At 39.3% G+C, this 17,516-nt stretch overlaps 1 protein-coding gene across 4 annotated transcripts in view; it reads left to right on the forward strand.

Annotated features, from left to right (window-relative positions):
- Nucleotides 1-16,598, forward strand: part of TMEM245 (transmembrane protein 245) — a 73,915-nt gene extending 57,317 nt beyond the window's left edge. For 2 of the 4 annotated variants that reach the window (XM_015854299.1, XM_015854300.1), the window contains 4 exons: nucleotides 4,214-4,314; nucleotides 5,952-6,126; nucleotides 9,082-9,276; nucleotides 10,199-16,598. In XM_015854299.1, the coding sequence (XP_015709785.1) occupies nucleotides 4,214-4,314; nucleotides 5,952-6,126; nucleotides 9,082-9,276; nucleotides 10,199-10,244 (517 nt within the window). In that variant the 3' untranslated portion in view covers nucleotides 10,245-16,598. Of the gene's footprint in view, nucleotides 1-2,518; nucleotides 2,646-4,213; nucleotides 4,315-5,951; nucleotides 6,127-9,081; nucleotides 9,277-10,198 lie in introns of those variants that run through there. The other 2 variants (XM_015854301.2, XM_015854302.1) reach the window with 2 other exon arrangements.
- Nucleotides 16,599-17,516: the final 918 nt, after the last annotated feature.

The following is a 17,516-nucleotide window of genomic DNA, read 5'->3' on the forward strand; positions in this document are numbered from 1 at the left end:
CGAGGGATGGGAACAGATCTAAAAGTGAATCTGCTTTAATGAAATAATTTCCCAATCTAAAACTGGGCATAAGAGATTTCTCAAAAAACTAATGGAGGAAAGGAAACTTTCAATTGAGTTACTGGAGAATAAAATAAAATAAAATAATAAAAAAAGGTATGATCTATAAATCCAGAAGAGGTGCTGTTTTGTTTCTGTGTGTTTGTAGAGCCAAGCTGGCAGTAATTGTAATCTGATTATCCCAGTGGGATAGATAGCAGTTTTTATCTGCTGAGAGTTTTGACTCACTCGTACCACAATATTGAGTGCTCTGAAATATGGTCCTATAAGCAAAGAATAAAAATAAATGACACGTCTTTTCTTGTATTTCCTTTTTATATAGTCCAAATATTTGTTCTAATTAAGTACAGCTGTCTGTTTGTTATTTTATGTCCACATGTGTGGGAATACAAGAAAAGCTGTTCAGAGCAGCCAGTGTGCAGCACTGATAAACTAGCAAAATGGGACTCAAGGACACCTCTGCAAGAAGAAGAGTTCCACACTCCTGAATTGGTTATGTGCTGCCATGGACAGTTGAAAAGTGTTGTTGTAGAAATCTTTGTTGACATGTAAATGTTTGAAATGTTGTAAGGGCAGATGGTGAAAGTTGAGAAGAAATAACAAGCTTGTGTAAGTTAATAGTAAGGGATGTGAGAACTTGTAATAACGATTTGGATCTCGTTCCATCTGAGTTCCGGCGAGTCGCGTGCAAATGCGCCCATCGAACGTGGAGCAAATCAACCGCGCTTGAGCGAGCCGGTCCGGAGCGGTCGCCCGACTGGAACTTGAGAGACTGTTTGTCGCGCACCCGCACGTTCTGCAGAAGAGAATATGGGGAGCTCACTAACGAAGAGCAGAAGTGAAATCTCGAAGTATGGGTCAGATGTGTAAGGTATCAGGTAGACTGGTGTCTACTAAAGCATTAGCCTACTCTTCTTAAATGGATTAAACCAAATAATGTCCCTGCATTTCCAAAAACTGACGTTCATCTCTCGATGGAGAACTTGGGACAAAATCGGCTCAAAACTCTAACGAGGCTTCTCTCGCTAAAGACAGAAAGCTGCTAAGCTGTTGCCCGTTGGCAGCCGGATAATGGAATAAGCAATTCACGACGGGAAAGAATTTATTCCGCCCATGTCCCTCGCCCTCCGTCCCAACCCGCCGTGCCTCTCGCTGCGGGAAGCACGGCCCGTGCCTGATTCCCGATCTGGCGGCTTCACGAACCCCTCCCGATTCGGGGAGACGAGGGGCCGCGGCCGCCCCTTCGCGAGCTCGCCGCCTCGCTCCTCCCCCGACGTTCGCCGCGCGTTTGCCGCCACACCCCCCCCCCCCCCCCCCCCCACCCCCCCCCCCCCCCCCCCCCCCCCCCCCCCCCCCCCCCCCCCCCCCCCCCCCCCCCCCCCCCCCCACCCCTCCCTGCTGACGGCGCTCGCCTTCGCTCCGCCTACGACGCTCGTCGCGCGCTTTCTGCCCTCCTCCCCCAACGTCCATGCGCCTTGCTGCGCCCTGTGCAGCCGGCGTGTAACGTGTTAAAGAACACGGACGATCCGAAACCAGGATCGTTGTGACACCGGTCATAAGAATCCAGAAAGAGAATCGGACGCATTTCCTCCTGAAATGTGATACTTGAAAGGAGCAGGAATGACAAATTTCCTACAGCCGTACGTGATCTTAAGAGCAATGGCAAAACAGAAACAATATTAAGGGGTGATGCTGACCGTTTGCAGACTTTTCCTAATCAGGTCCCGTTGGATATCTCTGCCTTATGAGGCAGTGAAGACTAAGGGAGTCAGTGAGACCATCAGAGTCCAGTCAGCCTTTAATACAATCTTTGGTTCAATGACAGTGACACGCTAGAGCCCTCACATTGGAAAACCTGTGTTAAGAATGATCCGTCTCTCCTTGCAATCCACCGTGTTATGACTGAATATCAGTCCTACATAATTTGGACTGATAGCTCTTGCTAGAACTCGACAAATCATGTGGCAACAGCACCTCTTCAACTGTGTCAGACAGATGTACTCACGTTCCTGAATTTGCCGTCTAAAAATATCGACACTGTAACAGTAGATACTCATCTTCTTAACGTATTTTCCACAGCACATAATGGTGAATGCAGTCCAAGATTTATATTTTAATGGCATTTAGCTAGGATGTTGGTGTGTGCTTCTTCTATTTTAGAATAGATCAATGTGTATTAAACAGGATATTGATCTAATCAATGCTAGAATGTACAGGAATAGCTCTTTTAATGTTTTAGTACTGTTTGGTTATGATGTTATTAGCCGATTAAGTAGCTTTTTTAATTTGCAAGACAAAACCTGGAAAGGAATCCCAGGCAAAGAGATGACCCTGTATCATAGAACGGATACCTCTTTTACATCCAATTAATTGGGATCTGAAAATATAACCACGGCATCATTTTAGACAAAATGCACGCTAATAGAACTAAAGTTGATGGTTTTATCTGGTTTCCAAGCAGGTGTTCCACTTGGGCTCTATATCACGCACTGGCCATGCGGATGTGGTGTACAACTGGAAGAAATCCTTCAGACCCTTAATGCAGGAGAGAATCTGTGATGGGTGAGAGAGGAAAGGTGCACCTTGAAGCGAGGGACGCCCTGCTGCACTACCTGTCACATCCACCACCAACACGGCTTGCTGTTTCTCAAGGGTCAATAAGTAATCAATGCCCTTAGTGATACTCTAGTACATTTGTCCTCTAAAATTGGTTCTATTTGACATGCTATTCCATTAAATTGTGCGATCATTAATCAATTATTAGCCCAGATAACTCAGTTGGTAGAGCATGGTTATGAACATCTTAAAAGCATTTACTGCACAAATTTTAGTGGTCATTAAAAATCAATATATCAGAGTATATAAAAATTGAAGCCTTTTCCTGATCAGTTACGGATTAACACAATGGGACCCTCATGGATTTATTTTCAGTGCAGAAACTTAGGTTGCAGTACAAACATGTTGTTTCTTTTAGTGGGTTTAAACAGTTAATGTGTTATGTTGTATTTGACTTGTCCTTTTTTCACTTTTAGAGTATAGTCAATCGAGGCCTTGATTGAGTTATAATGTTAGGTATTAATATAATTAGTATTATTATTTTATAGTATGGTAGTAGCTTGTCAATAAACAAAAAAGGGGGAATTGTGGGGATACAAGAAAAGCTGTTCAGAGCAGCAGCTGTGGACAAGATAAACAGCATGGGAACCAGGGAAGGCACCTCTGCAAGGAGAAGAAGAGTCTCACAGCTCTGATTGGTTATGTGCCTGCATGGACAGTTGAAAGTGTTTTGTAGAATGCTTTGTTGACATGTAAGTGTTTGGGAAAGTTGTAAGGGCGGATGGGAAAGTTAGAAATAAAACTTTGAAGGTATATAAGGGATGTGAGAACTTGTAATAAACGATTTGGATCGTTCACATCTGAGTCCGTGCCGAGTCGCTGCAGAATACTTCATTTTGTGGCCAGCAAGTTGGATAAAAGTATACCAGGAATTAATAGCATTGCAAGGCTTTTTATTTTCTTTTCAGTAGTGTGATGTAATAGGCGGGCTAAAATATAGGAATATAAAGATACCAAGGCTCATGACCAGTAGTAAATGCAAAGCACTCAGTTATTTTCATGCAGAAAACTGTGTAAACGTGTAGGAAAGACAAAGCTTAAGCAGCCTGTTTCACATCTGGGCCCTTGGTTTTATTTCAGTGAGAGTGAGCAGGTATAGGAATATAAGAAGATAAAGAAAATGAATTGAGAGGTAGAAATGAAAAAGGACAAAGAAAAAGTAGCTCATAAATAGAACTGTACTGTTTCTCATAGATAAAAGATTACTTTTTTTTCTAGAGAATGTGCTCTGATTTCTGAACAACTTCATTCAAGGAATTTGTCCCAGGAACCCGCTGTGTAGTAAAAAAACAGTCTGTCTGGTGTGCTGTTTTTTTGTTTGTTTTCTCCTGTAGATGACATGAGTGATAAATATGATGAATGTTTGTCCTTCTCATAGGACAATCCTAAGGTATACGTTTTGAGTTGTGTGATTTATGGCACTAATGGCTTCGCGGTTTATCAAAGCGCCTTACAGTTAAAGATACACATAAAGATACCTTAATCGTTCCCAGAATCGTACTACCAAATAACATTTGAGTTTCTGTGATTGTTTTAGAGGTGTGTTTGATGCTTCCCTCAAAATGGCGGGGTTCTATGGACTCTACACTTGGCTGACTCACACTATATTTGGGATTAACATCGTCTTCATACCATCTGGTAAGAATTGGAACAATTGTAATCTATTTATGCGTAGCATTATATAATTTTATTGTACAGGAGCAGTAGGATTAAATGTTGCTGACAGGATTAGTCCTGAAGTTATTTTTATTGAGCGTTATATCAGAAACTGGCAACTATCAGAATTGGAGTTGTGTATGCAACCTTAATGTTATCGATTTGTGCAAATGCCTTAATATAGTTTCTGACTGCAGGATTGCGTTGGGTTTTTATTTATTGCTTTTTTTAATCATGACAGTCAAGTCAGTGGGCTCAGTATATGGTAGGAAATCACTGAGTAGCTGTTCCAAAGTTTTATCATTGTTCTCCATTCAGTACGTAACTTTTATTTCTTGTTGCTTATTCAAACAGATGTAGGAAGTACCGTGACAAGTTTAATGCTTTTGTGTGATATGTAAGGCTTCTGTAGAGATTCTGATCGTTGATTGACTCCCCCACATGCATTTTAAACTACCATAGATCAAATTAATCAGTCACTGATTGCTGTCTTATCTCTTAACTGTGCTTTTTTCTGTCTTCACAGCATTTTACTGTTTCTTTTGCTGGTTGTAGTTTTTTTCCTTACTCTTCAGTCCAAATCTTTCCATAGTTTGCAGGTGATGGGGGTGATGCCTAAATGCAGGATGTCATGGTGTCATGGAAATGCTCAATAGAGGCACGCTTTCTATTTTCAGTGCAGTTTCCTGACAGCATTACCAGCTCCTGATTTTCTGTTACTCCTCAAATTTTAGCTATGGAAATGGCTGAAAATATTCTCTGTTCCCTTTTTCCCTCTAATCCCCTTAAAAACCCCCCTCAAAACAACAAACCAATTGTACCTTCATGTACAAGGCAACAAAAAGGGGGACCCTTTTGACCGAAAACAAAACAACAAACACAGCCAATAGCTGTATCACAAATTCCATCTCCCCTAAAGATGTTGGTTGTTGTTGCACATACTTACATAATCGTCACTTTTGTTTTAGTTACTTGCAAAGTCTTGTTTTGTAGTCTGGCTAATGAGGCTAAAAAGGAAGAAAAAATTAAACTTTTTTTCTCTACGATACTCTTTCATATTGGATTAACTTAGAGTGACAGCAGTACTAAGTTGTTTGAGATTCCAAGGAGCATTTGTTTAAGCAGAAGGCAGTATGTCTGGTAGAGACTTGTATGCATGCACAAATAAATGCAGACATAAATATGTGAAGTCAGGGGTTTTATGCATGCTTGGTTTCTCACAGTACAACCTACATTGTAATGGTTGCCTCTGGTAAGCTACAGTGCTTCACTGAGAACTTCTGTTTTTATACTTTCTTGTGCACATTTATTATTTCTGTGGTTACATAAAAGCTTGAAATGTGAATGATTGGTATAACTTTAATTTCTTCTTAATTGGAAGTAACTGTGACTGACAGCTGGTAAGGCTTTTCTGCATGGGAATAGTTACATTTTCTTAAATGCAGTTCTTTTTTTCCTTAATCACTGTTATAAAACAACAAGAGCCTTATGTGCTGTCTTTTCAGTATCTTATTTACAACAACTGATAGAAGTGAAACTACTGGTATGGCAAAAGTCAGAATTTTTTGTGAAATATGTTTCTCTGGTCTTCTTCTCACCCCTGCTTCTGTGTGCTTTAGCATTAGCAGCAATCCTTGGAGCGGTTCCGTTTCTGGGGACGTACTGGGCAGCCATCCCTGCAGTCCTAGACTTGTGGCTTGTGCAAGGAGAGGGATGCAAAGCCATTTTGCTCTTGGTTTTTCACCTGCTGCCAACCTATTTTGTAGATACAGCCATTTATTCAGATATATCAGGGTAAGTATACTGACAACTTTTCAAGTTTACTTACTGTAAAAATGTTTAACAGTGATACCTTTAAACTTACTTCTATGAAGCTGCAGGGCAGTGCCTTGAAGCACAGAAGGACATGCAGTGGTACTATCTCACAGTAGAACTGTCCTAAGTGCCATTACTGTCGCAGGCCTCTTTTCTGTTAAATTTGTCATTTCAGATGTCTTGAGCTTGTTCTCATTCAGCAAAATCAACTGCTTTGGCTGGTAAAGCTATTCCAAGTAAACACGCTCTTTGTTGGAGGATTATTTTGAGGCCAGCTTTCATGTTGTGCCACTATACCACTGTGTAAAGATTTGTTGATACGGTTATGTGCTGGAAAACATTTGCATTAGTTTGTGTTGTAGTAAATTAATGCAGAATAAGAACATTAGATGTTTGAGTTCAGCACTGTTTGATTTTATTTTCTTTTGACCTGTGACTTTAACTGTGGTTAAACTAAACAGAGAACCTCATGATAAAGATCAATGGTAAGAATCTTTCATAGACTGTAGCAATGATTATTTTTCAGGAGTTAAAGCTAACAGGTGAAGTATAATCAAATTACATTTGTTTTCACCAGCAAATCGCAGATAAATTTAAGGCCAGTAGTTATTTAACTAGCCAATAATTCTTCTACTTATTGAAATAAATTTTTGACTGTAGGGTTGCAGGCTCTGTTCACCATTCAGAAAATATATGTGGCAAGAATAGATTTTCTAACAGCGGAGAAAAATTGTATTTTTACCATTGCATAAATCCACTGTCTTGCAAATTGGGTTAATTCTATTTGAAATCACTATAATTACGTTATGCAAGATTTTCCAACTGCATTAAATATATATTGCAGTCCTACTTCATCAGGTGATATGTGGTCTGAATTGGCAAAGTAGCCAGAAAAAAACTTGAAAGTGATGCATGTTTTTAAAGATTTATAAGCTAATCGTGTGTCTTCTTTTGGAGAAGTATAAAACCTTAAGGCTGATCCTGTCTTCTCAAAAAGTGATCCACTTGACCCTTCCAGAATGTTAAATATGATCTAAGTAAGACATGATGAATAAGTGCGTATGATGTAATAAGTCACTTTTTAAGACCTGATAGCGACCTTTTAGTATCTAAAGGGGGGCCTATAAGAAAGAAAGGGGTAGATTGTTAAGGAGGATCTGTTGTGGTAAGATAATGGGAAATGGTTTCAAATTAAAACAGAGGAGATTTAGACTGGTTATAAAGAAGTTTATTACAGTAAGGGTAGTGAAGCACTGGGACAGGTTTCCCAAGGAGGTATGGATGCCTGGTCCATAGAGACATGCAAGGTCACACTGGACGGAGCTCTGAGCAACTTGATCTAGCTATATGTGTGTCCCTGCTCATTGCAGGCAAGTTGGGCTAGATGACCTTTAAAGGTCCCTCCAGGCTCAGATTCTATGATTTCATGATCTTATCCTGCATGCAGTTGTAATGCATATTAGGATTGCCAGTGTGGGAGCTGGGTAGAAGTCAAGACTGTTAGAAACCTGGCAGAAACTGCTGAAGTTCTGAAATGACTGGTTAGTATTTTCAATGCATTGCACTCAGAATTTAGGGCAGCTTTCTAAAAAATGGGTGTTCAGTTTCAACTATAGGCTTTCTCATATAATTTCATAAACATGAATGCTCTGAATGCTGCTGTTTGCAAGCAATGAAAAGTTGAAGATGAGCCAGCAGTATGTGCTTGCAGCTTTGAAAGCCAACTGTGTTCTGGACTGCATCACAAGAAGGATGACCAGCAGGGTGAGGGAGATGATTGTCCCACTCTGCCCTCATGAGCCCCATCTGGAGAACTGTATCCAGGTCTTGGACCCCCAGTACAGAAAGGATCTGGAACTATTGGAGAGGGTCCAGAGGAGGGCCACAAACATTGTCAGAGGGTTGGAGCACCTCTCCTATGAGGAAAAGACTGAGAGGGCTGGGTTTGTTAGAAAAGGCTCCGGGGAGACTAAACTGTGGCTTTTTAGTAATTGAAGGGAGCTTATAAACAGGTGGGAGACTAACTTTTTATGTGGATAGACAGTGATAGGACAAGAGGAAGTGGTTTTCAACTAGGAAGGGGGAAATACAGATTAGATATTAAGGCGAAAATTTTCACTCAGAGGTTGGTGAGATGCTGAAACAGGTTGAACAGAGAAGCTGTGAATGCCCCATCCTCAAAGATGTTTGAGGCCAGGTTGGATGAGGCCCTGGGCAACCAGGTCCAGTGCCTGATCTTGTGGGTAGCAACCCTGCTTATGATGGTAGTTTGGAAACAGATGATTGTTAAGATCCCTTCCAACCCAAACCATTCTGTGATTCATAAATGATGTATCCTACCTTTTGTTCAAAAGGCTAAATATTCTGATCATTGTGTAAATTAACGTCTCTCCTGAGGAATGCTCTTAGTAAATACTGCTAGCTCTCTTGAAATGAAAGAGTTCTTGACCAGGAAGCATGAATAGTCTTCATAAGGAATCATCTTTCCATTTTCAGAATGGAAATATTTTTAGTGTTAACTCCTTCAGATCCCTGGAGGTGTTCAAAATCAGACTGGGTGGTGCCAGGGTAGCATGATCTAGTAGTGGAAGGTGTCTCTGCCCATGGGAGATGGGATGGAACTAGACTGTCTTTGAAGGTCACTTCTAGCCCTAGTTATTCCATATGTTTCCAGCAGTTCTCTAGAAATCAGCTATCATGACTACTATTACTATTATGTGCTATAAAATATTGTTTGATATGTTGTGTAAATGTTGTACAAGATGCAACTTAAGACATTTCTGCAGTCATTCAAACAGCAGTTTAGTCTGAATATGGGTATCTATCACTTTATAAGCTTAACGAGACTGTGTGATTAATCTGCATTTCATAATCAGTGGTATTGTTGTTTGTTGTTCTTGCTTTAACTTTATTCTGCTTGTGCTGTAATTCCAGGGGTGGTCATCCTTACCTGACGGGTCTTGCAGTAGCTGGAGGAGCATATTACCTGGGACTGGAAGGAGCCATCATAGGACCAATTCTACTTTGTATACTTGTGGTTGCCTCCAACATATATAGTGCCATGTTGGTTAGTCCAACAAATTCAGTGCCCACTCCATCACAAGCAACGTGTCCACTACAGATTTACCGGTAAGCATTGATAATGTCTCACGTTACATATTGCAGTTTTCAAGTGGATCTGTGTATGACCGCATAGGTGTAGAGAATGTAAGTATGAGTCTGTGGTTGTGTGTGCATCTGCACACCTACACATGTATGGAAATATTCAGAGAATATTCAGCTTTTATTCTAGAAAAATATTTACTGTAAAATAAGTAAACTTGAAATGTTTGTTTAGTATCTCTTAGCTTCTTACAGGAGGCTCCTTTAGAGAATTCATTAATAACAGCTTTGTATCTTATATTACATGTGCTGCCGCTGTGCTAGAAGATAACTGATCATCCCTGTTTCCCTGTTTATAACTATTATTCATGGACACCAGATAACGTTTATTGGTCTGAAAAAGAGGCCTGTCTGCAAATACTGCACTTTGCGTGACTGTATAATACTACAAAGCATGCCATTATTCCATTAAAAGTATGGTCTTGACTAATCTCTTTATTGAAGTTACCAAATGTGGAATATAGAAATGTATTTTTAAACTGTACAGTTAAGGGATGGGATGAATAAATTCCTAATTGAATATTTAATTAGTGTTGGAAATCATGTTGTAAAATTATTAACGACGGTAGGCATTGTAATGTCTCTTCTGTCTTGTTTAATTACATAGGTTAGCTCATTATACGTATATCTTAGAGATTATATGCTTGTGAGCAATAATACTTTTCTTCATTCACATGAATAATGTTGTCATCTTTCATATGGGTAATTTAGGAAAAAAAAACACTTATGAACCTGTCTGTAGTCTCTTACTTGTGGTTGTTATGTTCCTAGGCTTTCCTGCATACACTGTACATAGAGCTTCTGGCATTATACACAGAATGTTTTTTCTTGTTTAATTCACAGGGCATGAGACATTTGAAGTCACTCAATGGATTTTATCTTTTTGCAGGTCAGCTAGAGAAAGTCCTGAGGAGACAAAAATGGCTGCTGAATGATGAAGGAGCTATGCTGCACCTGTTCAAGATGAGAGAATCACGTGGTCTTTCTCGAGTTCCCAACAGCCATGGCCTACTGTCCCTCTGCAGCTCTGCTGGGGGCAGTTCACAGGGATGCATAGTTTGAGTGTTAGGAGACACCACTCCTCAAGCATCTGCTGGCCTTATATTACTGTGCACTTTGCCTCTTTGAGAGAGAACATCAACTTCCCATGGCTTTGCTAACTAGCACACAGTTCCACAGCCACCTTTGTAGACTCTTCTGTCTTCTTAAAAAGAATGTCTGAGTGGACAGATATATCCACTGGAGTTGTTATCTGCTGAAATGACTTACTTAGCTTTCATTTATTGGGTTATTTGTCATTCTAATTTGTAGTATTTTTAAAGAAAGCTAAGTCCAAAATGTTTATTCTCTGTTAATCTGATGGCAACAGAGATGTAAACCACTCATTGTGAAATGAAGATTAAATACAATTGTTTGCTGCTCCTTTGAAGGTCAGAGGTTTTTTTATCCCTTTATAAACACTGAAATTTAATGTTGTTGAAGACAAGTTCTTCTAGCATTTTCCTAAAATTAATTGATATACAAATTGAGGAATGTGAGTTTTTGTCATTTAGAACGTGTTTAAATAGTTTAAATCTTACCCTTGTTTCTGGTGAAATCTGATGATATTCTGATGTCTAGTCACTGTCCGGTGAAGTCACAGTATCAACTAATTTTGCTTAAAGGCCTTAAATACTTTAAACCTAAGGTAATGTACAGTTATCACATCTACTTCCAATAATAAGAAGAACTTGAGTAGGATTGTTTTATGTCAGTTTTCAAATGCTGTGACCAAATAGCATTTATTTTTCAAACAAATATGAGTTTATTTCAAAAGAGAAAAGGGAAAGAGTAGAGATTTTGTTTTGTTGTAGAGTTGGGTTTTTTTTGGTTGCTGCTTTTATTTTTCTCTTTGTCAGCCTCTGGCCAAATATCGTAGTGATTTATGCAGAGTTTTTAAATTCCTGAAATGGTGTATTGCCTCGGTCACAGAAACAAACTACTTCAGTGTTTTTCTTTCATATGTAATTCTGCCGAAACTGCAAGTTTGGTGACACTTAAGGCCTTCTGTATTGTTGGCTGAAATATTTTGACACAATGGATCTTTATACCTTTGCAAAGGCGAAGTGTTTTTTTGGTCAAAGCTTCCACTAATACACTGGGGCCCTTCATACAAAGTAGCAGTTGCACATGCGTAACCAAAGAACCACCTTTCAGTTTCTGATAACTTACCTTGAATTTATTTCGGTTTGATTGACAAGGTTTATGCAGAATTCAGGCATGCCTTGCGTATACTGTTTACCGTAATGCAACCGTCGATGCACAACTTAATTCTCTAACTTAACTGCTGTGGTTTTAGTGATGAAATGTTACTCCAGAATGTGGGGCTTCACATATACTGGTGTGGGGCTTGCAGGTTTTCAGGTATGTGTTTGGAGGACAGGCTCAGGCTTGATTTAGTGGTTTGACTGGTGATTTGGTTGTTCTTCAAAGTACAGAAACATCCTATTTGATATTTGAAATTCTGAGAGACCTGCAGAGCAATTCCAACTAACTTAACGTGAAGAGTGTATTGCTTGAATTACATAACCATCCCATGTTTTAATTTCCTCAGGTTTGTGAATCACTTCATCTTTAATAAGACCCATTTTTGTAATTGTCAAATTACAAAATTCCTGCTTTTTATTGACAATTACAATTGACAATTGTAATTGTCAATAAAAAGCAGGAAAATGACAACCTGAGGCTGCCCCTAAATATTCCTGCAGCATTCTAACCAACTTAAATGAGACCACCATGATACCTGGGAAACTTCTTTATTCTTGTTATTTTTATTCTAAAGAATTTTGCACTGAAATACTTTCTTTACATTCTAACTTCATCTAGTCAGCATTTAAAGATTACTAGCAAGAAAGATGCATATTTAATGTATTTCTGGTTTTCTGTTGCTCCTCTTTGCTCACTGGTCACGACGTTTAAATTGCCAACATTTTTTATCCCAGTTATCTCTTTGAATCTTTTTGAATCCTAAGGTAACAGAGTCATTTTAGAGAGTCATCACAAGGCATCCTTTGGTCTGCTTGTTCTTATGTTTTCCTCTTCTCCCTCCCTGCTTGTGTGACTGCCTTAGAGCAAAGAAGAGTCTCCATTACCAAGATTAAAACTGTATTTCAGACAGTTATCTTCAATAACAGCAAATTAGTGAAATCAGCTGGGAACGTGCATTGCAGTTTTGAAATGTTCCTTTCCCAGTTTGAAGAGAAATCATTTTGTAAGGAGAATTAAATTCTCACGTAGTCTCTTAGCTTGTCCCCCTTTGAAATATATCTTCCTACTTGATGCTTCCTGTTTCAAATTCAGCAAGGACTTGCCAAGGAGAACTTTCTGTAGTATAGCCTTTCTCAGGAAATATAGCTTAAGGGCCTCGTGCTATGTGCCATGTCTGATTTAGAAATAAGTTGCGTGGCTCAGTGATACAGCAACGGTGTGCTGCCAAAAAGAAGAGCAAATGGAAAAACACATTCTCCAATGAAACCTTCTTAGGATATGAAATATTCACTGAATTCTGCCATAATTAAATATGTATATATATATATGTATGTTAAAATGCATACCTTAGTGGTGACAGTCTCTTAATGCTTGTAGGTGAGAAGCTGATGGTCCTTAGCTTTACTGTGAGCAGCCATTTCAGGCGCAGGTACTTATATGTCTTTGGTATACTTAGTATTCAACTCAGAACAAAGACAATGATTTAGAGTTCAGAAGGGAATGCTTGTAGTAATAAATCTAGGTGGTACTGTGTCATGGTATTGCAAAGTACAATGGTAATGTTTATTATTGCTCTCTCCTAGCTAATCAGGCTCATTGCAAGTAAGCATAGTGTCAAGGGGTTAGTGATAATTGCTTAACTGCTTTTGCACAGAGCCAAAGTTAGCCCTTTTTCTTCTTCCTTTACCTCAGCTGAACGTAACTGTACTGCAGCAGCACCTGCAGAAGTTCATGTGTGTCCATTTACAGCCCAGCTTGTTAGCTTCAGGTCACTGTAGGTACTGGCTTAATTGAGCACAACACAGCAAGTTGCAAAGGATGAGAATCCAGCACACGCTCGTTTTGCCAGCTGTACTACAAGACAGTGACTTTCAGCGCTGTGCACTGATGGCTGCGCGCTGTGACCAGTTGGGAGCAGTAATGGCTTATTTTGAAACACTGTTTAAAAAAAAAAGCGACACAAAAAATAAAGTTTATTATTCTAGTCATACAATATGCAATACATACATACAGTATACCCGTTTTAGAAATCAAATTGATAGCCATCTGTCTAATAATTGAGATAAGCCTGATCTTTGTATGCACACTAATATACAGGTTTGTTTCAGCTGAGGTACCTTGTAGCTTGACTGATTTCAAGGAATGTTTGGATTTGTTTCCAGACTTTGGGGAGGAAGACGTACTGTCATGTGTTCTGTTGGTGGTTATTGAATTAGGAAATCCAAAATTGGAATAAAACACCAAAAAGAGCATTGATTGTGAATGGAAGATGGGGTGCTGTTTCCAGTATTAAACTTAGTGGGTATCAGTGTAACTTCCGAAATTGGTGTTTGGCTGTAATGTTCAGTGTTTTTTAGAAAGCCTGAAAATACAAAAGCTCAGCACCCCTTTAAAACATTAGCAGAACTGAATTACTAATGCCAAATGCTAGTGGCAGAAATCTGTACAGGGTGTTGCCTTCCCTGTGGACCTGTGTAAAAGATGGGACAAATACATTCTACAGAGATGCCATGGTTTTGCATTGGCAGTAGAATATGCTTCCACGACTGCTTTTATTCAGACATTGTGTTTCTGTTGTATCAGCTTAATTTTCTCAATATATGTAGTGCTACCTTTATGTAAATCACTGCTGGAAACAGCCAGGCTTTCTTCAGAAGGTGCTGAAAGCTGTTGGAATTGGAGTTAGCCTTCAGTAGTTTTCGTAATGGAGGTAGCATTCTAGAAACACAGCTGTTTTCTTTGCCAATTAAATACTCTTCGTCGAAACCTGGAGTCTCTTAACCACGTATGGAGATCATCTTTATAAGTTCTGTTTGGGCTTGTATTTCCAAGGTTGTAGTACTATTTATGTCTCACCCTTTTTGGTGATGCATGATTTGGCAAATCCATTCCCTTCTTATTTCTAGTTTACACTTCTACAAAACTAAATTTACCTAATAACAAACCTCATGGAAGTTTGATCTTTAACCTGTAGCTGTTTATCTGTCCTTTTTATTAAAAGCCCGTGGTGCTTTATTGTCAAAATCTCCAAAATGGCTTTTAAATGAGAAAATTGGAAATTAAAATAAATAAATGAAAATTGGAATGTGGAAAATGAGCTTGATATTTTGAAACCAGAAGCAGTGCCAGAATTCTTGATCATATTCTGGGATTCCGTGAGAACTTTGAAAATATATATGTTTATATGCACCATTATATAAATACAAGCAATGTTTCTCGTATTCAGACTTCAACAGAAATTTATTTTTTTGTTTTTTTTTAAGATACCTTGAACAAAATAGTGCCTGTCTGTAGTGGAAATGAGCACCATTTTCTAGAATTAATGTTTACTTAAAGGAAGTTGGAGGGGAGCCAAGCAGATATTGGTGGGATGACTAGAACTGTTTTGCTGCAGTTAATGTGAAGATGGGAAAGACTGCGCTTCCATCTGGTAAGCCATTGCTAAGAAATCACTGGTCCTGGAAGAATTTGTGCTCATGCTGTTTTGGGGTAGATTCCCTGAAAGGCGTGCTTTGCATATCCACATACTGAAATAGTATGTCCAATTCAGGAAGGAATTGCTGGTTGGCAAGTAAGTGCATCATGGCATGGCCTGGGTTGAAAAGGACCACAACGATCATCTTGTTTCAACCCCCTGCTATGTGCAGGGTCGCCAACCACCAGACCAGGCTGCCCAGAGCCACATCCAGCCTGGCCTCAAATGCATCCAGGGATGGGGCAACCCACGGCCTCCTTGGGCAACCTGTTCCAGTGTGTCACCACCCTCTGAGTGAAAATATCTTTATTGCGCTCTGCATGTGGATGAGCTCAAACAAATGTAATTGGTGTTTTACTGAATTGAAGGTTTTTTTTTTTAACTAGGTTGAGTCAGAAGCAGGGCATATTTACTTGCAGCAGGATGCATTTGCTAGCTAGTAAATGCAGCTTGAGTGCTCAAGCATCCACATACATATCTGAAAGATTTTCAGCATGGTGATTTTAGAGTAAAAATAAGGATTTATTTTCCTGCCCTCGCTTTTTTGTCTCTCAGCTTTAAATGAGAAACCTAATTCGTACTTATTTCTCATGGTTTGCTGTGGATTAAGTGTAAGAGGCATCACAAAGCTAAAAAGTAGTCATGGAACAGAATTTCATTAAGCTTAAGAACTGTCATCCAGACCGTGCTCTTGGAAAAACATTGTCCAAACTTTTGGCTTCCTTTCTGCCAGTTGTAGCCGCAGGCTGATGCTCTGTGAGGAAGTATCAGTAAAAAATACCAACAACTTTGTGTTGTTTGTAACTGTCTGGCTGGCTAGTTCAGTGTATTCAGTTTCCACTGTTGTCGCTGGTATGTTCTGCAAGCAGACAAGTTGTTCTGATTGTTACCTTTAAAATTAAAGACTATGTTTCAGTGATGGCTGGACATAAGCTTTCTTTACTTATACAAAATGCTTACCTATACATTAGTTAACTAGTATCTGATTTTTTGGTCAGAAGAGTAGGGAAGTTTTGTTTTTTCTCTTTGGTAAATTTCACCAAACCAAATCCAAAGAAACTTGTGACCTTGTGTGCAAAGACTGGCTAGATCCTACTGCAATCTAGAAGCAGATCTGTTGCGTTACAGAGCGCAGGTTGTTCTAACGTGTGCATTTCTAAGCGGAATTTGTGGGGGATTTGGAGCAATAACTTCTGTCGACTCAAATTTGTCTGTAAGTGTACGTGTGACACAATTTCAGAATGGAACTATGTTCACGACTAATGTTACCATAGTTGGTTTTGGTACAGTGCCTGTTTTTGCATGTGTAGTATTAGAAAAGTAATCTCTTTGTCCACTGGTGGCGGAACAGAGAATGTGGTTTAAGGTTGAGAAGTATTCGTATAGACTGCAGAGGTATTTATTTCATTAATTTTGATTGTATGCACCAGTCCTCCTCCTAATAAAGGGTTTTTTGTTTTTGTAGCGGGTATAAGAGGCTTTTAACTTAATACTGTGTTCACACTGCAGTCCTTTGTAAGCACAAAATGTTTAATATATTTTGAAATAAAATACTACTGGAGACAAATGAGTTGGATTTTGATGATGGGGTCTCTGGTCCACAAAAGTCTAGTGAAATCTGAGGCTTGTTTCAGATGAAGTGCAGATATGGCAGTGGATCACTGAGCACCACTTCCTTCACTTCCACACTTCCATTTCTTCTCAACTTTTCCCACTGTGAGGCGTGTGCCTCTGCAGTAACTCTGGTTGGCTTGGCTGCCTGCAATGGCGTGACCATGTGCCCAGACCCTTTGAAAGCTTGCATTCGGCAGCTGATGGTAATTCAAGTTACTTTCATTATGGCTTACTCTGTGAAATGGAAATGATTGTTGGTGTCTAAGCATGATTTTAGCTCATTCTATTGACTGTAAAGCAAAAGCAAATCCTTTTCACATGACTGCTTGCTTTGTTTAGAAAGAGGTATGGCTGATGTTCCACTCTCAGCCCTATCACTGTTTTGTGGCCAGACTTGTTGCCCTCAAGTAACTCATATAGCACAGCCCATTTTAGCTAGTGTCTCTTTAAAGAGAGATGAATGATATTTAATTCTCTGAAGGAATCAAACATTATTTCAGCAAGTGTGGGCAGGGATTTTGGGCAATTTTTGCTAGCAATGTAATAATGATTTTTTTTAATGTTCCTTTATTAAGTTTGAAAACAAGGGCTTCCAAGATGCTTGGAATTCTTTAAGTTGGAACCAAGACAAATGTATGTGCAAACCTGTAGCCCACCATGCAAAGCTAATGCACTTCTGAAAGAAATCCTTTGTTTTCGCTCTTTTCTTCCTCTATTTTTTTAAATAGTTTTAGTGCACAGATTGAGAGCAAATGACCAATTTTTCTCATGCTCAGAACCCACAGCAGAATAGTTTAGCACCAGTCAAGGGACCTATTTGCTCAGTCTCAGCTATTCCCTCAGTGTGCGTCAGGAGCTGTAAGCGCAATAT

The sequence above is a fragment of the Coturnix japonica genome, chromosome 2 (assembly GCF_001577835.2).
Source record: "Coturnix japonica isolate 7356 chromosome 2, Coturnix japonica 2.1, whole genome shotgun sequence".
NCBI lineage: Eukaryota > Metazoa > Chordata > Aves > Galliformes > Phasianidae > Coturnix > Coturnix japonica.